The sequence below is a fragment of the Carcharhinus amblyrhynchos genome, chromosome 7 (genome assembly GCF_965287045.1).
Source record: "Carcharhinus amblyrhynchos chromosome 7, sCarAmb.v2.hapA, whole genome shotgun sequence".
NCBI classification, from domain to species: domain Eukaryota; kingdom Metazoa; phylum Chordata; class Chondrichthyes; order Carcharhiniformes; family Carcharhinidae; genus Carcharhinus; species Carcharhinus amblyrhynchos.
The window spans coordinates 104,553,419-104,576,504 of NC_137330.1; the positions used below are offsets into that span (position 1 = coordinate 104,553,419).

General features: G+C 41.7%; 1 protein-coding gene across 2 annotated transcripts in view; it reads left to right on the forward strand.

Annotated features, from left to right (window-relative positions):
* Positions 1-23,086, forward strand: part of fig4a (FIG4 phosphoinositide 5-phosphatase a) — a 129,079-nt gene that overhangs the window by 35,350 nt on the left and 70,643 nt on the right. For both annotated transcript variants that reach the window (XM_080192891.1, XM_080192892.1), the window contains exons 6-11: positions 1,658-1,708; positions 5,378-5,529; positions 8,463-8,597; positions 13,277-13,377; positions 13,554-13,716; positions 22,753-22,850. In XM_080192891.1, the coding sequence (XP_080049017.1) occupies positions 1,658-1,708; positions 5,378-5,529; positions 8,463-8,597; positions 13,277-13,377; positions 13,554-13,716; positions 22,753-22,850 (700 nt within the window). The remainder of the gene's footprint in view (positions 1-1,657; positions 1,709-5,377; positions 5,530-8,462; positions 8,598-13,276; positions 13,378-13,553; positions 13,717-22,752; positions 22,851-23,086) is intronic.

Genomic DNA, 23,086 nt, shown 5'->3' on the forward strand with positions numbered 1-23,086 from the left:
GTTCCTCAAACATGCTCCTTATTGGCTGTTTTTGCTTTCCATGCATTATTTTCACTGTTCACATTCCATTCCATGCTAAGTCAGGCTCTGCTTTGATTTCTGCCCGTGCCAACCTCTGTTTTACTCTTGGCATTCCTTATGGATTGAATTTAAAACCCTCATCCTTTTTAGCAAATCTCTTAATTATCTTTTTCTCCCAAACTCTTTTGCAGTCTTCTTCAGCCCCCACTGGAGAGTATATGTCCTCTATTTTGTATCTGTAGTATCCACTGTAATATTTTGTTACTGAGGCTGTCTGAAGTAAGCATCTCAAAATCAGCATTTAGCCAAACAGGAGATGCCACCTTCTGAAATGCTATTTGTTGTCACTTACCAAGTATTTAAAAGTGCAAAAGTTTCATTGATTTGTTCCCTACGGGTTTGTCATACTCCAGAAAGCCAGATGGTATGGATAGAACTGGAGCTAATATTTATACATTTTAAAATCATTTATTTAGAGAGATTACAGACCTCCTAACTCATCAGTCACTATTTCAGTCTGTTCCTGTTTGTTCTTTTGAGCAATTCAGTTAACGAAATAAATTAACCAGAGGGCAAAGAAATCTACTGTGCCTGGTATTCCCAGGCAGTTTCCCGTCCAAGTATTAACTAGGTTTGAGTCTGAGATCAGACAAGATTGGGCATTTTCAAACTATTATAACAAGATGTCTCCCTATTTATAGGAACACAAGTTCCCAGTTAATGCTGACCATCAGGATATAACTCCAATGAATATAAAAGAAACATTTTGCAGCTTTGGAGGCTATTTAACTCATTCTGGTTGGCCAGCACTGTGTTAAGTAATAGAGAGCAAATCCACTCTGTTCACGCCATAAATCTTGTATTCTCCCTTGTTCCAAATGCTACTCTGTCACTAATTTCAGTCTCACAATCATTACTTATTGTTCTGTTGCCTGTCTTGGAAGTAAGCAACTTTCCCAATTATTCCCAATGGAACACACATCTGGACATTTATCGTTGCTGAATCTTTTGAGTGAGTACATTAATGTACTTTAAATATCCTGTCTTTTTTCGTTTACTCTGAATGTTCAGATATGTACCAGCACATATATTTTGGCCCTGGAGGGAGTGCAGAGGAGGTTTACTAGGCTGATACCGGAGTTGGGGGGATTGAGCTATGAGGAGAGGCTGAATAAACTAGGCTTGTACTCGTTAGAGTTTAGAAGAATGAGGGGAGATCTCATTGAGACATATAAGATGATGAATGGGATGGATAGGATAGAGGTGGAGAGACTCTTCCCGCTCAAAAAAGACAGTAGGACTAGGGGGCACAGCCTCAAGATAAAGGGGAGGCGGTTTAGAACGGAGTTGAGGAGGAACTTCTTCACTCAAAGGGTGGTGAATCTCTGGAATTCTCTGCCCGTTGAAGTGGTGGAGGCTGCCTCGCTAAATATTTTTAAGAAGCGGGTTGATGGGTTCTTGATAAGAGAGGGGATTAAGGGTTATGGGGAGAGGGCGGGAAAGTGGAACTGAGCCACAACAGATCAGCCATGATCTTATTGAATGGCGGGGCAGGCTTGAAGGGCTAGATGGCCTACTCCTGCTCCTATTTCTTATGTTCTCATGTTCTTATGTTCTTATTAAATTATTTTTCTAGGTATGTGAAAATTTTCCAGAGTGTGGATCTTTCCAGCAATTTTTATTTTAGGTAAGTTATTGCTTTTATTTTTGATTTACATGTCTAAGGTTGTAAAGATAAAGTTATTGATGAAGGAAAATGATTTTTTGCTAATAAGTTATTGATAGTTCTTCTCTTAATATCTGTATCTTTCCTGGCTAGTACACAATTGGTTTCTTGCTGGCTCTTCTATTCCTCCTGCCATTGCTAGTGACTTTTAAAATATTTTGTCTTGTAAATGCAACTGTTTTTAGTGTGAGAAACTAAATAATTTGTTTGTTGTATTCTGATATTACATTTCCAGTGCTGCACCAGATAGGTTGTCAATGTATTTTGATCCATGAGTTTGGTGAATGCATCAAATGGAATTGTGCTAGTTATGCCTTAATGTTCCAGCTTCTAATGGCTGGAATTGACTCCAGTGACTGGAAAAGATGTGGAATGATTGAACACCGCTGCCGGATTTAGATGCATTTGACATTAGCCTAGTCCTACGATAGTGAATTATGGGTACCTGAAAGATTTGAATCCCTGGAAACAGACCTCTCATAAGGTCATCCTGGTACTAGACAAATGTGTAGAGCCTCCTCATGCAACACAGGATCAGCTTCTGTGCTGTCTTACCTGTCTATGCTTGTCTTACTTATTACTCATAATCTTATGCACCCTCTTTATCATCACTTCTGCATGGTTATGATGTCCACGAGCCCAATTCATTCCAGATATTCTTTAAATAATTGGATTAAGTTAGTGTTGGTGCTAAAACTTTGCCTTTTTAGGCTTATTTAGGTCCTAACACTGAGTAAGAGATAAACTTCAACCTATTTTCATTGTTTTTCTTTTTTCCTTCATTTAATGAGGCTAGATTTCAGATAGAGCAATACCTCCTATACATTGGAAATTAATTAGATCCTAGAAGCGTTGAATAATGTAGTGCTATCTGCTGCTCATGAAATAAACCTCCCATTGTAATGGCTGAAGGCACTGGATAGTGTAAAGGCCATGGCCCTGACAATATTCTGGCAATAGCACTAAAGACGTGTGCTCCAGAATTTGCATGCCCCTAGTCAAGCTGGTCTGTACACATTCTGTGTCTGAATGGGTTTCCTCCCGCAGCCCAAAAGATGTACTAGTTAGGTGCATTGGCCATGGTAAATTTTCCCTCAGTGTACCCAAATGGGCATCAGATAGCTAATGTGGTGAATAGAGGATTTTCACAATAACTTCATTGCAGTGTCAATGTAAGCCTGTCTGTGACACTAATATGTAAACTTAAAACATGAGCAAGCTGTTCCAGTACAGTTACAACCCTGGCATCTACCTGGAAGTGTGGAAAATTTGCCAGGTGTGTCCTGTTCACAGCACAAATCCAATTTGACCAATTACCACCCCATCAGTCTACTCTCAATCACCAATAAAGTGATGGAATAGGTTATAAACAGTGCCATCAAGCAGCACTTGCTCAGCAATAACCTGAACACTGATGCTCAATTTGGATCACTCAGCTCCTGATCTCATTAGTGTTGGTTGAAAAGAGTTGGTCTCCAGAGGTGAGGTGAGAGTGACTGCCCTTTACATTAAGGCAGCATTTGACCAAATATGGTATCAAGGAGCCAATTGGAATCAGGATGAAAGCTCTTCACTGGTTGAAGTCGTACCTGGCACAAAGGCAAATGAATTGGTGGTTGGAGATCAATCACCTCAGCTCTAGGACATCACTTGAGGAGCTCTTCAGGGTAGTGTCTCAGGCTCAACCACTTTCTGCTTCATCAATGATCTTCTCCATCATAAGGTCAGAAGTGAGTGCTCGCTGATAATTGCACAATGATCAGAACCATCCACGATTCCTTGAATACTGAGGCAGCCCATGTCCAAATGCAGCAAGACCTGGACAAGATTCATGCTTAGGCTGACAAGTGGCAAATAATATATGTGCCACACAAGTGCCAGACAATGATCATCTCCATCCAAAAGAGAGGATCTAACCATTGCTGCTTAACATTCAAGAAGTAAAGTTTATTCATTAGTCACAAGTACGCTTACATTAACACTGCAATGAAGTTACTGTGAAAATCCCCTAATCGCCACACTCCAGCGCTTGCTCAGGTATACTAAGGGAGAATTTAGCATGGACAGTGCACCTAACCAGGATGTCTTTTGGACTGTGTGAGGAAACTGGAGCACCCAAAGGAAACCCACGCACTCATGGAGAACATACAGACTCCACACAGACAAATGACCCTAGCCAGGAATTGAACTCGGGTCCTTGGAGCTGTGAGGCAGCAGTGCACACCACTGTGTGCAACTCTGCCACCATTACCGTTGCTGAATTCCCCACCATAAAGTGGTGGCATGGGTTACAAACAGTGTGATCAAGCAGCAGTTGGTCAGCAATAACCTGAACACTGATGCTCAATTTGGATCACTCAGCTCCTGACCTCATTATAGTGTTGGTTGAAATATGGACAAAAGAGTTGGACTCCAGAGGTGAGGTGAGAGTGACTGACCTTTACATTAAGGCAGCATTTGACTGAATATGGTATCAAGGAGTCTAAGAAAAACTGGAATCAATGGGAATCAGGATGAAAGCTATCAACATCCTGGGATTGTCAGCCACCAGAAACTGATCAGCTACATAAATACTGTGATACAAGAGCAAGTCCAAGGCTAAAAATCCTGTGGCGAGTAATTCATCTGACTTCCCAAAGCCTGTCCATTACTTACAAGGAATGTGATGGATTGCTCTCCACTTGCATGGATGGGTGCAGCTCCAGCAACAGTAAAGAAGTTCAACACAATCCAAGACAAAGCAGCTTGCTTGATTGCTATTCCTTCCACAAACATTCAATCCCTCCACCACCCACAAACAAAAGAAAAGGACAACAAATACCTGGGAGCCGGTTCCCCTCCAAGTCACTCACCATCCTGACTTGAACACTTGTCACCGTTCTTTCCCTGTTGCTGGGTCAAAATTCTGGAATTTCCTCCCTTACAGCGTGAGAGATGCACCTATACCTTGGGTACTGTAGTTGTTCATGAAGGCAGCTCAACATCACCTTCTCGAGGGCAACTAGGGATATACAATAAATGCTGGTGCAGTGGCACCCTCATTCCATAAATGAGTTTTTTTTATTGGGCCAGGGTTGTTCAGCATACATGGCAAAGAAAAAAAATGTTTTAGCTACCTGATTTTACTGGCTTGATTTCATTGCTTGAATGCAAATATTGATCATATCCTTGCGAGACAATATTAAAGAAACTATTTTCTTGGGTGGATTAAGTAAACCAGAGGCCCGAGCTAATGTTCTAGGAACATTAGTGCAAATCCCAATATAGCTATGGGTGGAATTTAAATTGAATCAATAAAAAGGAATATAAAGCTGGTCACAATAATGGGTAACTGTGATGACTAACATCATTATCCATCTGATTACTAACGTTCTTTGAGGAGAAAGTCTTCCTGATCTGGCCTTCGTGTGACTCCAGACCCAGAGCAATGTTGATGACTCTTAATTATCCTCTGAAATGGTCAAACAAGCTGCTCATTTCTAGGGATAGACAGTAAATACTGACCTTGTCAGCCATGCCAGCATTTCATGAAAGAATAAAAAAATTTGGAAATTGTAGAACTTTTGCAGTTTTATGAAAAACACCTACTTTTTTTATATGTTGCAATGTTGCTTTTTTTCTTTTAAATAGTTATAGCTACGATCTGACTCATTCCATTCAGTTCAATCTTACACGGTTGAAAATACCCAGAGAAGGATTGAAAAGTGAAACCTTTGGCCATGGTCGGCAGGAGAGCTTTGACATCTTTGAGGATGAGGGTGTTACTACACAAGCTGGAAGCGGTGAGCATTAAACATGATAGATTTAGATGTTGTTGAAAAATAATGTAAGTTGGCCAAAAGAGAGAGATTCATCATTGTCTGCCCCTTTTCTCCTGAGGTTACTATGCAATTAATTAACATTTCTTACAATGTAGTGGGTTAATGGAACATAAATTAGAGTAATTTACACTTCCAGATTTAATTGCATGTTCACATTCAGAACAGATGAAAAATGTTCATGATGCGCAGAAGCTGCCAACAGATCCATTTACAGCAAGTAAAACCATTTTAAATCCAATAATTTTCAAGGAATGTCAATGTAAACATTTTTTGCTTCAAAATTTGTGTTACTAAGTAAGATGATATCATTGAAAGCTGATGCTTCCTAAAGTTTTGACAAAGTAAGTTCATTTTTTGAGTAGAACTCAGGAGCACCTGCTTGCTGTTGCATTCCATGCAAGCCTTACAGAGCTGGACACAGATCATTTGAACACTGTTTGTAAATCTATATCCAGAAATCATTCAGCTCCTGTTTCTTTTTCTTGTATCCCACTGCTCAACAAAAGGCACGGTGGCTTAGTGGTTAGCACTGCTGCCTAACAATGCCAGGGACCTGGATTCAATTCCAGCCTCAGGCCACTGTCTATGTGGAATTCGCACATTCTTCCTGTGTCAGCATGAGTTTCTTTCAGGTGTTCTGGTTTCCTCCCACAGTCCAAAGATGTGCGGGTTAGATTGATTGGCATGATAAATTGACCCTAGTGTCAGGGGATTAACAGGGTAAACGTGGGATTATGGGAATAGGGCCTAGGTGGGATTGTGGTCGGTGCAGACTCAATGGGCCAAACAGCCTCCTTCTGCACCAGAGCGATTAGTTGAATTAATCTACTGAGAAGTCCGTAACATTTAATGATTACTTTGTGAAAAATAAATTTATTAATTTCAACTTGCCTTGCCTTACCTTCTTGAATATTAAATCTACTGGGCTCCTTATCTTTCAAAACTTCATCCTTAGCTGTTTTAAGTGCATTCATTGAGTATTTGTAGAGATAAACCAGGAAACTCAGACTAGTGAGTTTCACATCAGTGGTAAGGGAACTATCGGAGAAACTTCTGAAGGAGAGCATCTAGCCCTACTTGGAGGCAAAGCTTGATCAGGGATAGCCAGCATAGCTTCATCAGTGGAAAGTCATGCCTAAGATATTTGATCTTTCTTTTTGGAGAAAGAGACCAGGTTTTTAAACAAGGATAGTGCAAGTCAGTATAGTTTATATAGATTTCAGCAAAGTCTCACATGGGAGACTTGTAAAGAAGGTAAATTCACATGGGATACAGGATAATTTGATAAAGTAGATTCAAAATTGTTTCAGTTGTAGGGGACAGAGAATGATGTCAAAAAGCTGCTTTAGTGAAGGAAAGCCAGTGTCCAGTGATCTGTGCTGGGACCCCTATTGGTCATCAGTGTCATTTATATAAATGACAGTGTGCGGGGTTGGGTTAGTAAGTTTGCGGATGACGCCAAGATTGGCTGGGTGGTTAACAGTGAGGTGGAGTGTCTTGGGCTAGAAGAAGTTATGGATGGAATGGGCAGGTAAATGGCAGATGGAATTTAACCCTGAAAAGTGAGATGAAACACTTTGGAAGAAGTAATTTGACAGGGAAGTACTCGACAAATGGTAGGACACTGAGAAGTTCTGTGGAACAAAGGGACCTTGATGTGTTTGTCCACAGATCTCTAAAGGCAGCAGGACATGTTAGCAGGTTGTAAAATAGGCATATGGGCCACATACCTTCATCAATCAAAGCATCGGTTACAAAAGCAGGAAAGTCATGTTGGAGTTGTGTAGAACTGTGAGACCACAGCTAGACTACTGTGTGCCATTCTAGTCATCACATTATTGGAAGGATGTGTTTGCATTGTAGGGGAAGCAGAGGGATGCTGCCTGGGATGGAACATTTGAGTAATGAAGAGGGGTTGGACAGTCTTGATATGTTTTTGTTGGAGCAGAAAAGACTGAAGGGTGACCTGATCGAGGTGTACAAGATTGAGGGGCATGGACAAAGTTGTTCCCCTTAGTTGAAGGGTCAGTCACGAGATAACATAGGTTCAAGGTTAGGGGGAATATGAGGAAAAACCTTTTTACCCAGAGGGTGGAGACAGACTGAAATGTGCTTTGGTGGATGGGGGGTTTTTTCATATCCTTTAAAAAGTATCTGAATGAACACTTGGCACGTCATAACATTCAGGGCTATGGACCAAGTGCTGGCAAATGGGATTAAGTGGGAGTTAGGTGTTTCTAATGTGTCAGTGTAGACTCGATGGGCCAAAGGGCCTCTTCTCCACTGTATGATTCTATGCCTTGCATCTTCCCTTATATTTCTTTATATATTCTATACTTTTCATTTGTCTAGTTAAACTTCATGTCCATTTAACTGCTGCTGTCCATGCCAATGTACCTCAAGTGCTGTCATAAATAACTGATTACATTCAATTCTTTTTGTTGTTTATGGTACATTATATGGAAAACAGATGTCACGTTCACCCTCAACTAATGTACAATGTTAAATACCTTGGGCTGGTTCTGGTAAATTGAAATGCTATACAAGTGAGAATTTGTTTTTTCTAGTAACTATAATGAAAACTGCTGAAGTTGGGTTAGTAACTGTTGGATTTTTTTTATACTTAAAAAGTAAGCTCACCAGCTTCTTTAAGGAAAACCATGCTACTTTTAGGACCGTTACTTGAAACTTCTGTACTGCTCCACCTGCTGCTGAGCTATGTTCTCCAAAAAGTGAGAACATATGAAACATCAGAACTATTGTTCGGATGCCAGGTTGTTCTTGAGCAAAACTACAGATGATTAGTTGATGTATATTATCTTAAATGTATGATATGATTATTATTCATTTTTGTGTTCTAGTGTTTAAAGTGACAAAACATTTGTCATTTTCAGCTCCTGGTTACTTTGGCATTCTGAATGAGGCCTATTCCAAATATGCTTGGAACAGTTACATTTTAGAAAAAGTCAAAGCTACTGTCCACCATAACTGGTTGTTGTATATTATTCATGGATTCTGTGGTCAATCAAGTATCCTTTTCTAATGATTCCATTGTTATATGTTAAAATATATTTTTAAAGTTCTCTTCTGCTGGTATCTAATCAAAAACAGCTTCTTGGTCGGGCTAGTTTGTTCTGGTGTAGTTTAAAGTCCTTGGTTGGTCTATGAAGTATAAATAGAACGAGAAATGTTGGAGAGAGGAAAGCACTTTAATCCAGTTAGCTTAACTTCAGTAGGTGCATGAATACTTTATTGGAAGCCACCTAATTTTGTTTAAATATCCAGTAAGTGATATTCATAAGTGTTACTAATATAATAATCAATGGGTTTGGTGTAGTATAAGAAATCAGAAGGTGGTTGATCCATTTGGGTCTAACTAGAACAGAATTCCATAAAAGAAAGTTACATTCCATGTAATTAGAGAAAAATTAGGAACCCTATCTGACTATTCATTTTATAACAGAAAACATATAATCGTAACATGCAAGGCAGATGAACTTAAAGCTTGGATTACTACACATGGGTCTACGATAGTGTGGCAATTATGGATACTTGGATAAAAGAAGCGCAGGACTGGCAACTTAGCATTCCAGGGTTTAGATGCATCAGGCGAGATAGAGAAAGTAACAGAAGAGATGGGGGTGTTGCTTTACTGATTAGGGAGAATGTCACAGCTGAACAGAGGGAGGACACCTTAGTGGCATCATGCAGTGAGCCCATATGGGTAGAACTCAGGAACAGGAGTGGTGCAATCACATTGTTGGGGTTGTACTACAGCCCTCCCAATAGCCAGCATGAATTCAAGGAACTGAAATGTCAGCAGATTATGGAAAGATGTAAAAGCAACAGAGTTGTTGTAATGGGTAATTTTTAACTTGCCCAACATAGACTTTAGTGCCAGGGGCTTGGATGGGGCAGTTTGCTCAGTGTCCAAGGTGCTTCTTGAGGCAATATGTAGATAGCCCCTTCCCAAGTTGGACTATCTTAGATCTGGTTCTGGGAAATGAGCCCAGACAGGTAATTGATGTCTCAATGGAGGACCGTTTTGGGAATCGTGATCACAATTCTATAAATTTCAAGATAGTTGTAGAAAAGGATAGAATTAGTCCCAGAGTGAACATACTAAACTGGAGGATGGCTAACCACAGTGGTATTAGGTAGAAGCTCGGGAATGTAGATGGGGGTGGGGGGCGGCTGCTGTTTGAGGATAAGCCCACATCCAATATGTGGGAGTTTTTTAAAAGTCAGTTGTTAACAGTTCAGGACAAGCATGTCCCTGTAAAAAAAAGAAAGATAACGATTGCAAGATTGAGGAACTCTGGATGACGAGAGAGATTGAGTATAGTAAAAAAGAAGGGGGCATACATAAATTTCAGGCAATTGAAAATGGATAAGACTGTTGAGAAATACAAAGATAGCAGGAAAGAGCTTAACCAGGGACTTCGGAGGGCAAAAAGGTGCCGTGGAATGTAATTTTCTACTATCTCTTTCATAGTTCAAAATCTGTCCCAATGTTTTACAGATAACCATTTTCTTTGTATTTACATTTCTACCCTAAGTGCAGTTTCTTCCTCATTCATAAGCAGCATCATATATCTCTCAGGCCTGGCCACCTGTCTACTGTATTATAATGATTTGCATTTTACCAATGTGGTTTTTAATAATTTTTGTGGCTTAACTCCTATTTGTTGGATGACAAAACTCAATAAACGGCGACAATACTTACTAATCCTTCCCCTTAAAGAAACTAGATACAAGATTTGAAATCACTTTAAAGTTTTGTCGGTTCGTTCTCCACATTCCCATTTGAGGAATTTATTATTGGTTTCCAAACATCAAAATCTATCCTCCATGTTTAGAGTCTTCATATTAAATCCAAGCATTATTCAATAGGTAATTTTGTCATGTATTTCACTTTATAATTCCTATATAAAGTAAGATAATGCTAAAATGTAATCAACACCCCAAAAAACCATGATTAACATCTTGTAGTTTTTTTTTTAAAACATCTACATTTCTTATATAGCTTCAAATTTAAATTTATTTTCATTATAGAACTGAGATTTGATATCCTGCATATGCAAATTAGACATCCTTGTTCATATATGATGCATACTGACTTAATATTGTCACTTTCTTCATCAAAGCTTTGCAGTTATAGGTAGAGCACTGACTACCATGATGGATGAGTGAGCCTCAGAGATTTGCTATTCGTTTGAGTTTATGTAGGTTTGCTGGTGCTGCTTCTGAAGAAATTATTCTCTATTTTCCTGTTTTCTTCCCCATGTTATTTTTCTCTCTGCACCATTTTAGTTGCTGAATTCTTCCTTTGTTTGTTTTCTTCCTTTTGTCTATTTCACTTTTGTTTGCTTCTCTGTTTCTTCCAGAGAAAGGAGCAGGGAGTTACTGGGGCAGCAAATTAATATGGCGTTTTGTATCTGTTACCAGAAAGAGAAATAAAATTGTCATCAAATGTATGATTTTAATATGATGCCATTTCTCATTTCAATTGAAGAATGTTCAAGGGTTGAAGTTATTGAATGTGTATGGGTATGATGGGACAAGTGTTACAATCCCTGCTGATACTGGCAAGTCAGATCCCACAGTAAATCCTGGCTTGATAGATCCTAACACTTTTTTTAAATTGTGAAAGAAAGTTACTGAACAACTTCAAGATTCTGTTGATGAATAAGAACATAAGAAATAGGAGCAGGAGTAGGCCATCTAGCCCTTTGAGCCTGCCCCAGCATTCAATAAGATCATGGCTGATCTGTCGTGGCTCAGTTCCACATTCCCGCCCTCTCCCCATAACCCTTAATCCCCTCGCTTATCAAAAACCCATCAACCCGCGTCTTAAAAATATTTAGCGAGGCAGCCTCCACCACCTCAACGGGCAGAGAATTCCAGAGATTCACCACCCTTTGAGTGAAGAAGTTCCTCCTCAACTCCGTTCTAAACCGCCCCCCCCTTTATCTTGAGGCTGTGTCCCCTAGTCCTACTGTCCTTTCTGAGCGGGAAGAGTCTCTCCACTTCTATCCTATCCATCCCATTCATCATCTTATACGTCTTAATGAGATCTCCCCTTATTCTTCTAAACTCTAACGAGTACAAGCCTAGTTTATTCAGCCTCTCCTCATAGCTCAACCCCCTCAACTCCGGTATCAGCCTAGTAAACCTCTGCACTCCTTCCAAGGCCAAAATATCCTTGCGTAAGTACGGCGACCAAAACTGCACACAGTACTCCAGCTGCGGCCTCACCAATGCCCTATACAGCCGCAGCAAGACCTCCCTACTTTTATATTCAATCTCCCTTGCTATGAAGGCCAGCATCCCATTAGCCTTCCTGACCACCTGCTGCACCTGCAGGCTGGGTTTTTGCAGCTCATGCACAAGGACTCCGAGGTCCCTTTGCACCGTCGCCTGCTGCAGTTTTTCGCCATGTTTAATACAAAATAAAATATTTATTAAACAAGAAAAATTAGCTGTATTACACAATACAAAAAGATCAACAATTTCATTGCAAGCAGAAAAATACTGTTTGAATTCACACTATGCCTTTACCCTAGCAATATCTTTTTAGACACACAAAGGGTGAAGAGTTACGATTAGCTTGAAATGCACAGGTTTCTTGTTTGGAATTGGCACCATTGTAAAGGGTTTTCTTCTAGTGAATTTCTGAACTTTCACTTGATACTTTTTACCCAACTCTTATCTCCCAAGGCAGCCGCAAACTACACCCTAAACAGACCTCTGCTTAACTGATCATTTTACTGAATTCTATAATTTAAAATTCAGTCACCTGCAGTCCCAGTAGCCTTATAACATTTTCTTCTCGGAGAGCTGAAAATCTGTCTTCGTTCTGATGCACACTGAACTCTCACTTCAGTCTTTTCTGTGTCCTTGGACTATGTCACTAGGCAACAATAAAGCTTTCTTGTTTTTTTTCCCTTAAACTGATTTTCAACCCTTTTTAACCCATCTCTTTACTTCAGATGTTGTAAAACCTCATTAAAAATGTATATATACAAACAAACCCAAAAGGCCTGACCCTTTCAGCCAGGAGTCTATTCGGACTCCCAGGCACCAAGGTTTGCAACCAACTGAAAAAAAGATGTTTTACTTATCCAAAGCTGCTGCTTCCATGATTCTGCTCCCAAAATACTGTACAAAATTGATGCTGAGAGTTGTTTGGGTCTGCTTAAAAGAATTCTGGACAACTTGCATCTCTGAACACTAAATTTCTGGACTGGAAAGATTATTAAGACTATGATACTTAAAGTTAACTAAGTATTTTAAAAGTTCCAAAAAAATTATACTCATTGTTCTAAGTTCCACAAGAAGTAGGAGCAGAAGTACGCCATTTGGCTCTTCGAGTTTTTCACCTTTCAGTAAGATCATAACTGATCTTCTACTACAACCACTCCATATCACTTGAGTTCTTTATTATCTACTTTGATCTGACTTCAGTATACTTAACAACTGGGCATTTAATCTGAGCCCACTCTACTCGATCACTCTTCAGTGAATCCCCTTATCAAGGACACAACAATTTGTAACAGCAAATGCAGTCACAAAAATATAATGAACAATTGATAGCCAGAAGTAATGTTTGTGAACAGAGAGTTTGTGCCTATCTAAGATTTTAATCCTATTAGATAATGTGGCATTACATTGTTTTCTGCTCATTGCATCTTAACTTAAACATCAGAACTGTTGATCTATGGCCGACCAGTTTATGTTACTCTGATAGCCCGAAGATCTTGTAAGTTTGCTGGAACACGTTTCCTGAAAAGAGGTGCAAATTGTGAGGTATGTGTACACACATGGCCAACACCTGTGTTCAAATTAAAGATTTTGAAAGCAGATACAACAAATAGGGATGGGTAATCAATGCTGGACTGGCCAGCTTCACCCATAACCTGTGAATGAATATTTAAAGCTGCATTAATTGTATATAACTCTGGCTGTATCTTTCAATTTCCCAGGGTGATGTGGCCAATGAAGTAGAGACTGAACAGATAATTCATGATGCTTCTGTGATGTCCTTTTCTGCTGGAAGTTATTCTTCTTATGTACAGGTTCGAGGTTCTGTTCCACTCTACTGGTCTCAGGACATTTCAACAATGATGCCCAAGCCACCCATTACACGTAAATGAAGAGTTCTATTAATATCCCACATTGCTAAACCAAATGTTTTGACTTTATCTTTTTTTCTAATTTGTCCTCCATAATATGGGAGATATGGGCAAAGTTGTCAAGGGTGCCACAGTGGTTAGCACTACCCAGATTTAATTTCCAACTTGGGGTCACTGTCTATGCAGAATCTGCACATTCTCCATGCCTGTGAGGGGTTTCCTCTGGGTGCTCTGGTTTCCACTCTCAGTCAGAAAGGTGTTTATGTTATTTAAGTTACTATGTTACTTATGTTACCCAAGGCTCCCCTCCACAGCTACCTCCTTGCAAACGTCCAGTGTCTTGAAAACCAGCTAGACAAACTTAGAGCCAGACTCACTTTCCAAAGAGAACTGAGGGATGACTGTGTACTCTGCTTCACCGGAGAGTGCCCTACAACCACAGGGCTTCTCAATCCATCAAATGGATCTTACAGCAGCCTCAGGTAAAGCCACGGGTCTGTTTCCTAATCAACACCTCATGGTGCCTAGATGTAGCAACACTGGCAACTTTCTGCTAGTAAGAAGTCTTACAGCACCAGGTTAAAGTCCAGCAGGTTTATTTGGTAGCACAAGCTTTTGGAGTGTTGCTCCTTCCTCAGGTGAGTGAAGAGTTGTGTTCACAACAGGGCATACATAGGCACAGACTTAATTTACAATATAATGGTTGGCATGCGAGTCTTCACAGATACAGACAATGTGAATGGAGAGGCAGTTAGGCACAAGTTAAATAAGTGTGAAATGTCTCCAGCCAAGACAGTGAGATTTTGCAAGCCCAGGCAAGTAGTGGGGGTTACAGATAGTGTGACATGAACCCAAGATCCCAGTTAAGGCCATCCTCGTATGCAAAATTTGGCAATCAGTTTCTGTTCAGCGATACTGTGTTGTTGTGTGTCATGAAGGTCGCCTTGGAGAACGCTTACCCAAAGATCAGAGGCTAAATGCCTGTGACTGCTGAAGTGTCCCCCAACAGGAAGGGAACACTCCTGCCTGGTGATCATCAAGCAGTATTCATTCATCCGTTGTCATAGCGTCTACATGGTCTTGCCAATCCATTATGCCTCAGGACATTCTTTCCTGCAGCATATCAGGTAGACAATGTTGGTGGAGTCACAAGAGTATGCACCATGTACCTGGTGGATGGTGTTCTCATGTGAGATTATGGCATCCGTAACGATGATCCAGCACGTCTTGCAGAGATTGCTGTGGCAGGATTGTGTGGCGTCGTGGTCGCTGTTCTGTTGAAGGCTGGATAGTTTGCTGCAGACAATGGCCTGTTTGAGGTTGTGCAGTTGTTTAGAGGCAAGAAGTGGGAGTGTGGGGATGGCCTTGGCGAACATTGAGACAAACATCTCGCCAAGGCCGTCTCCACACCCCCAGTTCTTGCCTTCAGATACACCAGGTATACAGTACATACTCTTGCAACTCAGCCAACGTTGTCTGCCTGATATGCTGCAGGAAAGGATATCCTGAGGCATGGTAGGTTGTTGAGACCATGCAGACGTTACGACAACGGATGAATGAACACCACTCGACAATCACCAGGCAGGAGTGTTCTCCTCTTGTTGGAGGACATTTTAGCAGTCGTGGACATTCAGCCTCTGATCTTCGGGTAAGTGTCCTTCAAGGCGACCTTCACGACACACAACAACGCAGAATTGCTGAGCAGAAACTGTTAGCCAAGTTCTGCATGCATGAGGACGGCCTCAACAGGGATCTTGGGTTCATGTCACACTATCTGTAGCCCCCACAACTTGCCTGGGCTTGCATAATTTCACTAACTGTCCTGGGCTGGAGACATTTCACGCTTTTAACCTTTGCTTACCCCTCTCTCCAATCACATTGTCTGTACCTGTAAAGACTTGCATTCCAACCAGCATCTTGTAAATTGAGTCTGTGCATTTGTATGCCCTGTTTGTGAACACAAGTCTTCACTCATCTGAGGAAGGAGCAACACAAGCTTGTGCTACCAAATAAACCTGTTGGACTTTAACCTGGTGTTGTGGAACTTCTTACTGTGCTTACCCCTGTCCAACGTCGGCATCTCCACATCATAACTTTATGCTCCCCAGATCTAGAATACCTGACGCTAAAATGCCGTCCTTACTCCCTTCTGTGGGAATTCACCATGGTTATCCTGATGGCAGTTTACATCCCACCCCATGTGGACGTGAACATTGCGCAGGACGAAATAATCACCACTACGTATAGCCTTGAGACAAAACATCCTGAGGCCTTGTTCATCGTGGCTGGGAACTTCAATCGAGCCAAACTCTAGAGTGTTCTACCAAGTTACCACCAACATGTCTCAAACATCCTCGACAACTGCTACACAAATATCAAACATGCCTCCTGCTCTATCGCCTGCTCACACTTTGATAAATCAGACCACAAGGCTGTACTCCTGCTCCCAGCTTACAAGCAAAAACTGAAGTGGTAGAATGCATCACTGAGTCATGCAATGTTGGTCTGAAGAATCGGATTCTCCTATTCTCCAAGGGCTGCTTGGAGTCACTGGAGTGGTCAGTATTTAAAAACTCTGCGACCAGCCTGAACGGTACGCCACTTCAGTAACTGACTTCATTAGTAAGTGTGTAGAAGACTGTGTGCCAAAGAAGCAAATCTGTGTGTTCCCCAGCTGGAAACCATAGATGAACAGGGATATCCACTGCTTGCTGAAGTCCAGGTCTGAGGCATTCAAGACAGGTGACACTGACCTATACAAGAAAGCCAGATACAATCTAAGGAGATCTATCAAAGATGCCAAAAGACAATACCCGCACCCCCCCCAGACCAAGCTAGAGTCCCAGGCTAACCACACCGACCCCTGCCGACTATGGCAAGGTCTGCAAGACATAAGATGAAGGCATGTAAAATCGCCATCCCCAATGCACCCCTCCCTGATGAGCTCAATGCATTCTGCACCTATTGTGTAAGAAGTCAACAAGAGCATGCCCTTGACCCTGGTAGTCCTGGATGAATCTAAATCTGGGGTCACCATTGTGGATGTCAGAGCAGCTTTCTTAAAGGTCAACTTATGAAAAGCAGCTGGCCTGGATGGGGTATCTGGATATACACTCAGATCCTGCACAGATCAGCTGGTGGAGGTATTCACAGACATCTCCAACCTCCCTTTACCACAATCTGAGGTCCCTATCTGCTTGAAGAAGACGACCATCATCCCAAAAAAACCAAGCAGCGTGCCTTAATGGCTATTGGTGGCTCTGACATCCATCATTGAGGTGCTTCGAAAAGTTAGTCATGGCACAAATCAATTCCAGTTCCCAGACTACCTGGATCCACTACAGTTTGCTTACGGCCGCAACAGGTCCAGAGCAGATGCCATTTCCCTGGCCCTGCGTTCAACCCTGGAACACCTAGATAACACGGATACCTATGTCAGACTCCTATTTATTGACTCCAGCTCAGCCTTCAACGCTATTATTCCCACGAAACTCATCTCCAACCTCCATGATCTGGGCCTTGGCACCACCTTCTGTGACCGAATCCTGAACTTCCTAACTCACAGACTGCAATCAGTAAGGATAGGCAACAACAACACCACCACCATCATCCTTAACAGTGTTGCCGCACAAGTCTGTGTTCTCAGCTCCCTACTGTACTCCTTATACACCTTTGTGCAGCCAAATTCCCCTCCAATTTGATTTTCAAGTTTGCCAATGACACCGCCGTCATGGGTCGGATCTCAAACAGTGACAAAACAGAGTACAGGAATGAGATCGAGAATCTGGTGAACTGGTACAGCAATAATAATCTCTCCCTCAAATTCAACAAAACAAAGTAGATTGCCATCGACTTCAGGAAGTGTAAAAGAGAATATGCCCCTGCCTACATCAACAGGAACAAAGTAGAAAGGATCGAGAGCTTCAAGTTTTTAAGTGACCAGATCACCAACAACCTGTCCTGGCTCTCTCTCCTCCTTCCCCGTCCATGCCAACACTATGGTTAAGAAAGCCCACCAACACCTCTGCTTTCTAAGAAGACTAAGGAAATTTGGCATGTCAGCATCGACTCTCCAACTTTCACAAATGTACCACAGAAAACATTCTTTTTGGTTGTACAAAGTCATAGAGGCTTACAACATGGAAACAGGCTCTTCGGCCCAATTTGTTCTTTTTTTTAAATTCCTCTCTAAGCTGATCCCAATTACCTGCATTTGGCCCATATTCTTCTATTCCCATCGCCCCCATGTAACTATCTAAATGCTTTTTGAAAGATAAAATTGTACCCGCCTCTACTATTACCTCTGGCAGCTTGTTCCAGATACTCACCACGCTCTGTGTGAAAAAGTTGCCCCTCTGGAAACTTTTATCTCTTCCCCCCCGCCTTACCTTAAGCCTTTGCCCTCTAGTTTTAGATCCCCTACCTTTGGGAAAAGATATTGACTATCTACCTTGTCTATGCTCCTCATTATTTTATAGACCTCTATAAGGTCACCCCTCAGCCTCCTACACTCCAGAGAGAAAAATCCCAGTCTATTCAGCCTCTCCTTATAAATCAATCTATCAAGCCCCGGTAGCATCCTAATAAATCTTGTCTGCACTCTTTCTAGTTTGATAATATCCTTTCTATGATAGGGTGACCAGAATTGCACACAGCATTCCAAGTGTGGCCTTACCAATGTCTTGTACAACTTCAACAAAGCGTCCCAACTCCTGTATTCAGTGTTCTGACCAATGAAACCAAGCGTGCTGAATGCTTTCTTCACCACTCTGTCCACGTGTAACTCCACTTTCAATCAGCTATGAACATGTACCCCTAGACCTCTTTGTTCTCTAACTCTCCCCAGCGTCCCACCATTAACTGAGTAAGTCCTGCCCTGGTTCAATCTACCAAAATGCATCATTTGCATTTGTCTAAATTAAACTCCATCTGCCGTTCGTCAGCCCACTGGCCCAATTGTCAAGATCCCATTGCAGTTGGAGATAACCTTCATTGTTCGCTATGCCACCAATCTTCGTGTCATCTGCAAACTTACTAACCATGCCCCCTATATTCTCATCCAAATCATTAATATACATGACAAATGACAGTGGACCTAGCACTGATCCCTGAGGCACACTGCTGTTCACAGGCCTCCAGTTTGAAAAACAACTGTCTACGACCACCCTCTGGCTTCTGTCAAGAAGTCAATTTTGTATCCATTTCAATGCCTCGCCCTGGATCCTGTGAGATTTAACTTTATGCAACAACCTACCATGTGGTACCTTGTCAAAGGCCTTGCTAAAGTCCATGTAGACAACATCAGCTGCACTGACCTCATCTACCTCCTTGGTTACCCCTTCAAAAAACTCAATGCAATTTGTGATCATAGCTTGGTATAGCCCCTGCTCTGCCCAAAACAGCAAGGAACTACAAAAGGCTGTGAATGTAACCCAATCCATCATGCAAACCAGCCTCCCATCCATTGACTCTGTCTACACTTCCTTTGCCTTGGCAAAGCATCCAGCACAATTAAGGTCCCCACGCATCCCAGACATTCTCTTTTCCACCTTCTTCCTTCAGGGAAAAAGATACAAAAGTCTGAGGTCATGTATCAACCAACTCAAACAGCTTCTTCCCTGCTGTTGTCAGATTTTTGAATGGACCTACCTTGAATTAAGTTGATCTTTCTTTACACCCTAGCTGTGACTGTAACACTACATTCTTCAATCTCTCGTTTCCTGCTTTATGAACAGTAAGTTTTGTCTGTATAGTGTGGAAGAAACAGTAGTTTTCACTGTATGTTAATACATGTGGCAATAATAAATCGAATCAAATCAAATGTGCTGGTTAGGTGCATTGGCCATGCTAAATTCTCCCTTAGTGTATCTGAACAGGTGCAGGAGTGTAACAACTGAGGGATTTTCACAATATCTTCATTGCAGTGTTAATGTAAGCCTATTTGTGACACAAATAAACTTAAACTGTTTCCCTATCTCTATTGCACTGGTGGTGGATTTTGTGAACCCTCCCGGTTGTGCTCCCACAATGTTATTACGTAGTAAATTCGAGAATGTTACCTCAAGTTCTACCTTCTGATTCATCGGCAGATCTTTGAGGGCAATTAAGTACTTGGTCCCATGCAGAACAGACATTCACACGCCAATAGATTTTTCAGAGCTGTCGCATCAAAATTTGCCATTTCCAAAAAGATAGTATGGTTCTTTGAAAGCTACATTATATGAACAGGATACTAGCAATTGACATTTGCTGCAGTAGTTTTCAAAAAAAAAATCTGCTTTGACATAATACTCCTATGTTAGGTAAAAATAGGGAATGCTGAAGAGGTTTAGCAGGTCATGCAGCATCTATCAATCAGACGTAAACTCTTTAAAGTATTTACATATGAAACACTAACCAACTTGTGTTTTGCTAAACTTCAGAACTCATTATTTTCATGCAAGGGACACATTTTGGACTCAATTTCAGTCCTAACCATTAAGCAGCAATCTGGAACAGCTTGCAATCTTTCACTAATGCGCTTTAGTCTGAAGTCATAAATCTTCAGCATCCTCTGCCAACTTCTGCATTTTAGTTTTGGTGCCTGCTGACTTTTTGTTCATCTAACTGGTGGCTGGGCCAGCACTTCATGTCCATCCCTAATTACCCTTGAGGGGGCAGTTAATAGTCAGCCACGTTGCTGCAGATGTGGAGCCACATGTAGGCCAAATCAGGTGAGAATGGCAGATTTCCTTCCCTAAAGGACGTTAGTGAACCAGCTAAGTACTTACAACAATTAAGAATGGTTTTGTAGTCATCGTAAGGCTTTTAATTTGATTTCAGAATTTTGTTGAATTCATATTTAACCATTTGCAGGGGTGGGATTTGAACCTTGGTCCCCAGAGCATTACTCTCGATCTTTGGATAACTACTCCAGTGACAATACCACTGTCTCCTTGAAATAAAAAATGAATGAGAAGTTAACAATATTGGAATTACCTTTTTCATTTTCTCCAGTTCAAACTCTTACCTGGCCACCAAAGGAAAAATTGTTTAAGAGCATCATCCCATTTAAAAACCTTGTATGCGTTCGTGAGGCTCTGGTCACTTACATTCCTGGATATAAGCAGATGGCGACGTCGATCCCAAGTAAAAGTTAGAGTACTAAAATAATATGAACCATTAAAAAGCAGATAAAGGAGTTTGACCATTGTTGCTGGGGAGGGATTCACCAACCTTGTCAGACAGCTCGCAGGAATCTCAATACACTGCTGAATCGCAATGTAATTAGCGGGCTTGACCACCCATTCATCAACCCCCCCCCCCCCACTCTTTATAGAGTGAAATGCACCAGACTGGCTTTGGTGCTGGTCATATCCAACATGGACCTGGCCTGCTGGACCCAAGGAGGTTCAAGCAGCTAGGTCCAATGGTCATTTTTCCCCTCTGCCACTCCAGGCTGTAGAGGAAGGGTTCCCCAAGGGTCCTGTAGGTTGGGTGGGCTCAACCTGGGGGGCAAGGGTTTAGCTTCACCACTCTCCCCTTGGGTGGAAAGGTTTTATGGCTGGACTGTCCCTCCTAGCCCTGATGTGGAGATGCTGACGTTGGACTGGGGTAAACACAGCAAGAAGTCTCACAACACCAGGTTAAAGTCCAACAGGCTTGCAATATCTCACTCACTATCCTGTCTGGAGACACTACGTATCTTTTTAACCTATGCTTAATGCTACCTCCACTCACATTGTCTGCACCTTTAAGACTTGAATAGCTGTAAAGACTCGCATTCTAATCAGTATTCTGTGAACTAAGTGTGTGCCTTTATATACCCTGTTTGTGATCAGAACTCCCCACTCACCAGATGAAGAGGCAGAGCCCCAAAAGCTAGTGGTGTTTGTTACCAAATAAGCCTGTTGGACTTTAACCTGGTGTTGTGAATCTTCCTACTGGCCCTGGCAGATCTCACCTTGGCATGATGATTTCAGGCAACTCTATGATTAACAATTTCATTCCTGCCTGTCAGCTGTAAAAATTTGAAGTAGTCTGGTCACTTTAATTTCCATGCCCCTAAGCAATTGGCAGGCTTTAAATCACAGCAGCTCTCTGTTCTGCAGCAGGGATTTCCCTTTCTGTGTTAGAAGCTGCAGATGTGAGCAGAACCCTTTTAAGTCCTTTGACAGAAAGGAGATGTCAATTTCACTGTGGGGAGGGGGGGCTGGGGTTCCTTTCTCCACAGTTGTTTACTCCACCTCAAAATGTAGTCACATAGCTTTTATGTGAAGTCTCGGAGCCTTCCTAGAAACTTAAACCTTTGAAACCCTCTTTATTTCTTTGTAAGACTTTGATCTCTTTCAATTTCTTAGCGCAGTACTTTGAAATAGGCTTTGATTGACAGCTGAATGGATTTCTACTCTGCCTCCAGTTAACTATGTTTGTTTAACTTTGTTCCTAACTGCAGTGTTTAGAAACTCTCAGCCTAATTGACAGCTGTGGTTTCTTCAAACAGAATGAGTGGTCTGCAAAGGAGGAAGTGAAACCACTTGAGGGGAGGGGGCAAAGCAGAGCTGAGGGGTGGTACCCAAGAGGGATGTGAAGCTGAAGGAGGGGGGGGTAGCTGATTGGAGGGGAGGGTGGCCCATTTTTTGAGTTGTGGTGGGAGGATGCTGCTCTTTGCTGAGGAGTTGGAGATGCTTCCCATGATACACTTGGGTGGAGGGGGTGGTGCATCATTTTGGTTTTTGGGTGGGGTTGGAAGACCTTTCTGTCAACACGGAGATTGGGGCACCCTTCAAAATATGCGCCCTGATCTCTGAACAGCAGGACTGGCTGGTGTGGATCACAGGATGCATAAATTTGCATTAGTAAGGTGTGTGAATCCCACCTGACAGATGCTCCCAGAGCCAGCATGATGCACTCCCATTTTCACACTAACGGGAACACAGCCTGAAAATGGGTGAATTGTGGTCTTCATACAATAAATTAATTTTCTGGTATTCAAGTTCTATTCCCACTTCCAGTTTACAGCAATTCACATTTATTTTACTGTAATGCATTTTGTTCTGTTCTCTTTTAGTGGACCAGGCAGATCCATTTGCCCATGTGGCAGCTCTTCACTTTGACCAGATGTTCCAAAGGTTTGGCACCCCAGTTATTATCTTGAACCTGGTTAAGGTGAGCTTCTCAATTATATTTTTCAAAATATCATTTTGGAGTACATGTTGGTGTAAATAAAAATTGACTGGAATTCTCCAACTTTCCCTCTCTTTCTATCTCCCCATTTTCTCTCCTCCTCCTCCAGGCACTTGCTCTGTGATGGTATTCTACTATCCCAGCACCACATACAATTGAGAATCAATTGAATCTTATTGTCATTCCCAAACATGCAGTTTGCAGCTAGGACATTTTTG